At 42.4% G+C, this 7,655-nt stretch overlaps 1 protein-coding gene across 1 annotated transcript in view; it reads right to left on the bottom strand.

Moving 5' to 3' along the window:
* Positions 1-5,730, bottom strand: part of LOC118409291 (BSD domain-containing protein 1-like) — a gene marked incomplete in the record, with an annotated part of 10,858 nt that extends 5,128 nt beyond the window's left edge. Inside the window, 5 exon segments of the mRNA XM_035810188.1 lie at positions 408-557; positions 1,737-1,766; positions 2,115-2,231; positions 5,503-5,551; positions 5,672-5,730. Coding sequence (XP_035666081.1) covers positions 408-557; positions 1,737-1,766; positions 2,115-2,231; positions 5,503-5,551; positions 5,672-5,682 — 357 coding nt within the window.
* Between the last annotated feature and the right edge of the window lie 1,925 nt (positions 5,731-7,655).

Consider the following 7,655-nt stretch of genomic DNA (forward strand, 5'->3'; position numbering starts at 1 on the left):
ACTCACAAATTTGGCCGTCGCTCCTGTACAGCGTTTGGTTTGGTTTGATAAAAATCTCCATTAGCGACTGATATGTCACTATTCTTCCTGGAGATTTGTAGAGAATCACCAATTCTAGAAGGAAGGATTTGCACCATCGCACACCACACCATCGCATGTGTGGGGGTTCAACGTGCATGGCTCTCCCCAAACACGGGATCTCCATTTAACGTCCTATCCGAGGGACAGCCCTAGCCAAAGGTACTTATCTAACCTGAGTAAAGTGAGGAAAGCCATGTAAAGTGCCTTTCCCAAGGGCACAAGATCAGTGACACGGCAGGATTCAAACTCAAGACCTCTCAGTCCCGAGCGAAACATGCTGCCGCTGTGCCACGCAATCTCACTTTGCACCTGTTGCACAGACATACCTGTGCCCTGCCATACACAGCAGTTGGCGAGGCCGGACCGATACGAATCTCTTCCACATCATCATCATCCACAGCCAGACTCCGAGAGATGGCGCCAAGAAAGTTGGAGAGGCCTTCCTTTAGAGTACCTCCTGTTGCTGACTGCTCTGCCTTCATAGAACACATATCAACAAAAGGTTCTATTACCACAAAGTCTTCAAACATTACGCACACGCTTAATGGAGAAGTATGAAATCAAGGCAGCTTTAGAGATAACTTCTGAATAAAACAATGGGAAAGTTCATTGACTTCATTGACTCTGTTGACAATGTTCATTTTATCATATGGATGACATCCACATTTCCATCAATTTTTGGCCATTTCTAAAAATGAAACCACAGAAAAACTTAACCACATTGCAGGGCTCTAGCCAGCATCCGTTTTTCCGTCAATTGACGGAAATTTGCTGCGTGCGACGGAAAAATTTTACAACCAATCCGTCAACCTTGATGAACAAAAATCCTTGGTGGAAGCTACAAGCGGCTTGGGGACGCCGATCACGGCCATAAAAGCCACAAACTGTTTGTTTTGCTATTCTTATGATTGTTGACAATGTGTGTCGGTGCCCTTTCGCATACGATAATCTCATTAAAACACGTTTTTCAAGGTCTCAGTTCAATCTCTCTAACTCCTCGAATAGTGTTTTCGCAACAATGGGCATTGGCTGACGGAAAAAAATTTCGAGCTGGCTAGAGCCCTGCCCCATTGTAAATTGTGCAAAGCAGCTGAAAATTATCACTTACTGTAAATTGAAATTTGCATAACAGATACTTATGGCATAAAATGCCAACATCAAAGAAGATGTGAAAAAAACAAAAATGAAAACAAGAACGTTCAGTCATTTGCTCAACCTTCCTATCCACTTAGATTTCATAATGAAGGCAACTTTTTTTTGGGCCCAACATTTTTATTCTCACAAGTTTTGGGGTTCCCAGAGGATGTCAGCCAAGATAATCAAATCAACATGGCCTTCATTACTAAAAAATGACCATTTTTCTATCCACTAACATTATGTATCAAAGATTTAAAGCTTCTGCATCCATTATTTATATTCCATATTATCAGGCCTGGATGGCTAGTCATAATAAACGTCTATAGGCATTTATGGCTCCCTAACATATACATTGTATATACATGTGACAAAAAGTTTGTATTTCTCATTTATGCTATTCCATCACCAAACAGAAGATATGACAAGTTACTTGTATTTTCATCCATTGGTTAAACTTAAAAGCACTCCAACCAAGCCACCACCAGACATGCATTTACATCACACAACATCAAACATACCAGTTCTGATGGCTGAGAAATCTGGTGTTCCTGTTTGAAAAACCATAACTTTTAGGACTCCAAAGGTTACTTTATATTAGATTACTACCACCACGTAAGAAGAGGATTTAGCTGGTGCAAGAATTGAAGCTCCATTTTGAAGCCACATTGCCATAATGTGTCATTGTTCCTTACATCACAGAAAATTAATTTGTAGGTTGATTCTTGGATTTAGTAAAAAAATCTTTTGAAGTACCCCATAGAAAACAAAACCCTGATGTTAGGTCATATAGCAAAGAGAAAGCAGGCACTTCTTTTGCAAAATTACGTCAGAAAGAACTTTTAATGGCTCCCATTAATGTAGGTCCCATTTAGTTCTGCTAGTGTGACTTTACTTACATGCAGTTTGGACTTGACAGTGGTTGCTGTAGAAGCTACAGCTGTTGCTGTGTCCTTCTGAACAACTGTGGAGAACTCCGTCAGGTCTCTCTTCATGAAGTCAAACACTTCACCTGACTAAAACACAGTCAACAGAAACAAAGCATTCAAATGAACAGTTCGGACATATCTATCAGCGTTCCCGCCAGGTTCTTGAAAGTATGCGTCCAAATATTTGGGAGGGAGGTATTGAGCGCCGGAGGCGCGATACGAGCGCCGTAGGCGCTCGCATTTTAGGGGGGTCGGGGGGCATGCTCCCCCGGGAAAATTTGGATTTTCAAACCCTCTAAAACACAATTTCCCGCAATTTGAGAGGAAAATCATGCGCTTGAGATTGGATGTCGGTTGCCTCTTTACTCTCGTTATTCAGTAATCGACAACCGCCCTCTCTCAAAAAATACACTATAGCGCGGGGAATCAGCCGTCCGTGATCTGGCACGGGTATAATTTCTCCAGACATGAAAATTTTTGGATTTTTTATGCTTCGCAACAGGGCTCTAGCCAGTTCGTCAGCCCATGGAAAAATTCTGCCAACTTCTTCCGTCATTGAAAATGTCGACCTCGTGCGATCGATGTTGCGCCCTCCTTCATCAGCTCATCAAATAGTTTTCCGAGACGATAAAATAACGACGCCATTACACTTTGTGTTTTTTCTTCTATTTTTCGCGATGATTTTACTGAAATTTTTCGAATCGGTGGGGTTTTACAAGGCCGTGCCGTCATTTTCCACGAGCGTGAGTTTGTTTCCTGCGACCTCAGGTAACCCCGTTTTCGGCGTGAAGTCTTTGGCTGGATTTCTTTTTAAATAGACCAAGAACGTTATACATTACTCGAAGGAGGACGATCTCTTGCCTCTTTGGAAGTGATCAGTGCCGGGGTAGCCTTGAAGTAGTAGCCAGAAAGACGTTCCACCGTGCTGGGCGCTGCGATCGACGGTCCATCTTGGGAGGGGGGCGTGCCGCGCCATGTGCCACGGAGGCCAACACCAGTGCACAGCCGACTCGATCGACGCTTGACAACAATATTGTGGCCCCTTTTCTGCCACAAATTTTGTCTTTTTGAAACAAAACAAATTTGGAAATAAGAAATAAAGAGTATAGTTTTGGATTCTTCACTTATTTACCGCGCACCGCTTTTTTAACTTGGATAAATGGGGAAACTTTAATAGTAAATTGTTAGCAGCTAGGGAAGAAACTTGCCAGACGACACGGGCGGCTACCAATATCACAAAACAACGTCACGTGCGCTAATACTCGGTAACTTTTCTCCGATGACCAATGACAGAGTACATCATTACATTTATCAAACGCTGATTGGTTATTAAGATGATTAGATTTGGACCTCGTGGCCAATCTAGACTGCTTGGCGCCGGCGGCCTGTTGTCAAAGATACCGACTGCCAATCAACTGCCCACAGCGTGAGAACTTTTGTTGAGATGTGCAACACTCGCGCAAAACAGTTTGTTTGTTCAATACTAGTATTATTAGCCACAAATCTTTACCAAATACATGAAAATGAGGACAAGTAAGTATCATGTTAAAATCAGAATATAAAATCTGCATAAGATTTCTTCCAGTGTTACAGAATGCTGACTGTGAGATGTATTTCACGGACTACAAATAATTATATTGCGCAACGGACAGCTCAGACTGGCGCGTGGATGGGTTTGTCGCACATGGGTCCGCTAGTTGTAAAACGTGCCGCGCTCCGCCCCATTCACAGACTACTGGGATGGCCGGAAAGTGAACAATTTGAAGTATAAATTGTAAAGGTAGGATTCCTTCTTATAAAGACAGATTTTTTAAAAAGATTCCAGATACATTTTGTACACTGGTGGTACAGGTCAGCCTTTCTTACAGATTTTTTTATGGACGCATTCAGCCGAGCCGAGTGCGTCTTTCCAGAAAAAAATGCGTCCAAAGACGTAAAGACGTATGCCTGGCGGGAACGCTGATATCTATAATTAACAGCATAATTAAAATCCATCCAATTTGACTACCTACAGAATACAAAATCATATAGATGGGTAAAATCTTCCAACTTAGCCTCTGGAAATTTTCAACTGCAAGATAATCACATCTGTCATCGCTGATTCCGAGTCTACTTATCTGTAGACTAGTCTTTAAAAAGTGCTTAAGCTTGTTTACGTACAGGTACACAAGTGTTTTGGTCCGGGCCTCACCTATACAATTTGACAGGTACGGTACAGGTGCGGGCCGGGTATTTAGGTACACAGTTATGGGCATAAATATAGAATACAACACGGTGTATTCCGTATCGCTCAAGGTATCAGCCCGACCACGGGTCGGATCGCCTGACGGCCGAAAGCTGGAGGGTGATCTGACCCACGGGAGGGCTGACACCGAGGGTGATGCGGAATACACTGTGTTGTATTTCATCTATGTTATACCCACCTGAGAAAACCCATGTTTTGATGCAAAATTAGGCTGAAGTTGAACAAATTTGGTGCCCTCGAACAATAAGTGTTGCAACAGTAATGTTCCAACGTCCGAATCAGGTACTAGTGAATTGCCAACCGTGCCGTATTCGGCCCGCTCCAAACAGTTCGATTTATTCGAATGGAGCCTGTGTGATACGCCTTTCGAACCTGTGCGATACGGAAACGTACGGCCCGGTCCAGAACACCCATATCGAACGTTTTCGCGTCACAGGTATGACAAAAAACTCCTTACAAAATGTGTCTTCAAGTATCCCCTCAGTGCTATTTGTAATTTCATAACACAGTAGTACACATAAATGCGTCAGCAATCGCAAACAATCAACGTCCCCATATAAAGTTAGCAACTAATACTAGTAATAGCCTCTTATCATAAATTACGCAGATGACACCTTCAATTAAATTACACATGTCACACCAAGTGTATATATGGAATTTGGGTAAAGTTAATTCGTGAAGGTTACATCATCACAAAAATAAAGGGGGGCTGATGACATATATAGGTCTGGGACTCTAGGACATGGGGGTGACGACTTAGGACAGAACTGAGGGGGGTTGTAACCCTTAGCACAGTGGGACAGAGGGGGGAGAATTGGGGGCAGCAGAATTTAGGGGATTGAAGTACTAGTAGTGTCACCGACCCCCTCTATTCTATTGCTTTTCCCCCTTGGAACGGCCCATTTTGACAGATTTTGTTGCCATCACACTTATCACTGTTGCACTGCAAATTATACTGGTAACGTAACAGTTTTGGGTTCCACATTCAATTACAGAATGGTTTAGACAGTGTATGTCACTCAGAGCTTTGTTGTCACTCCTCTTATTGTTCACATAGACAGTCGCCCAGAAAACTGTGTCGTCATCTGGTTCAGTGAAACATTCCGTTCCTACCTTGTCTTTGGCTGCTTTAACCCAGCCGCCGAACCACGTGTCGCCTCCCCTGGTGATACAAACCAACATTTGTGAGACTAAGACTAAATTCGGCAAACTTCATACAGTAAAACAGACGAAAATGTCAAGAAAGAAGCACCAAAACAACTCAGAGGATTACGTCACTCACCCTTCCGCCATGTTGACTGCCCGTACTGAGCATGCGTGGTAACCTTTAACCTTATCGATAACAGGTGTTATTCAGTACCCTCCAAGCAGAGGTTTGGTTCCGGCTGTTTTTGACGTGTTTTTAGGCGGTTTTGTCGGCCCCTCTCTTTTCTTTATGTCTGCTGGCCGAGTCGAACCTCTGTTTTAACGTCATGAAAATGGAGAGTAGGCCACAGCATGCAATGTACTTTTATCGATAATTTCAACGCACTCATTCTCATTAAGTATTGCCTGATTTTGAAAAAAAAAGAAAAAGAATTTCCCTGACCCGGAAATGGTAAACACGACGAGCTCGAGAACGTACAGAAATTGGAAAATATATTGTGTCGTAGCCTTGGTTGTACTTGTACAAGTGACTAGTAGGGAGTACATGACTAGTAGGGAGCATGTCGAAGTGAAACTTGTTTTGTTGTAAAAATTTCTGTATTCGAGAAGCGCACAAAGTGACACTAGTATCACTATAACTACACTCAAGACTACCACACTAGCGACACTCTCAAATGCTAGGGTAAAAAAATTTATTGTCTTTTTTGAATGTCATCCATGAAATTGACTTGCTGTAGCCCACTGTGGCTATGGCCTTACATCGCATTTCTCGCCAATGTTTAACACTAAATAGTCTACGTTACCGTCTGTAGTAATTTTGCGTTTCTGAAAAAAAGACTTCCAAAAGTCTCAGCCCTCCGACGATATGTAACGTCAGATAGCAATCAAAAGATGGCAAGGGTATACCGTAAATGCAGAAATGTTCGCAGTGGGTTTATGTTCTCCTTTTTCGCTGTGACCGCTTCACCGCGAAAAAAACACACCTGAAAAAAAGCTTTGTTCTGCCCTCTCCATGCCTAACCCCTTGTCTAAACGCTACATGTAACGTTATACGTAACGTTACGTGCTAATACACGTTTGTATAGTATTATGGCAGGTGCCTGTTACGGTGAAGATGCCAAAATACATTTAACACAAATTAAACACAGACCCAACCTTTGACCATTGAATGTATATCTACCAAATATTGCTACGTATCCAGAGGATGTGTTATGTTTAATCAGTGTCAGTTGATCATGCCAGACTTTAACAGCAGCATTATCGCGTGGCAGTTCGATGGCGTTATACCCCTGTCACCGTTGGCGAAAATCGATCGGACGACGATTCTGCGGCAATCGCCCGAGCCTCACTTATAATAATAACTTTATTGCACAACAATTGTACAAGGTACAAAGTATGGGTTATATGTGACAGGGACGGTTTTCAGGTGAAAAATACGCGCAACCCTCAGTCGATCTTAAATATGGCTGATCTTCCATCGAGACGCCCGAACATCGTGGATAATGTGACAGGGGTATAAGCAAGACTAACGTCATTTACAGCGACCGATCCTGATAAAACTTGTAATTAGGTTGGGTGAAATAAAACATACAAAGGGCACTGATTGGATGGAAGACTAGTACTTATGAGGGTCGTACAGTGTTACGTCATAGGTATAGTATAGTACAAATTTAAGGTACAGGTACAGGCACGGGTTTAGGTACAGGTCCGGACCATATCATCGGCTGTACCTACATAAGTTTGATAAAGTATACGTAAGCTTAACATGTAGCTAACTGTCTGTTTAAGTGATAAATTGTAATCTTTGCATGGGGAACTACTTATATTTTTTTTTTATTTGACTCTCAAAACCATTTATTGTTCTCTTAATTTTCAACTGCAAGATAATCACATTTGTCATCGCTGATCCCGAGTCTACCGTTATCTATGTGACTAGTCTTTAAAAAGTGCTTAAGCTTGTTTACGTACAGGTACACAGGTGTTTTGTTCCGGGCATGTGCCCATTCAATTTTACAGGTACGGTACAGGTACGGGTATTTACGTACACAGTTATGGGCGTCAAAGTCCTTACAAAATGTATCGCCTATACAAGTTTCGCCTAAGGCATTAGCTGCCCGTCA

The sequence above is a fragment of the Branchiostoma floridae genome, chromosome 2 (genome assembly GCF_000003815.2).
Source record: "Branchiostoma floridae strain S238N-H82 chromosome 2, Bfl_VNyyK, whole genome shotgun sequence".
Lineage (NCBI taxonomy): Eukaryota > Metazoa > Chordata > Leptocardii > Amphioxiformes > Branchiostomatidae > Branchiostoma > Branchiostoma floridae.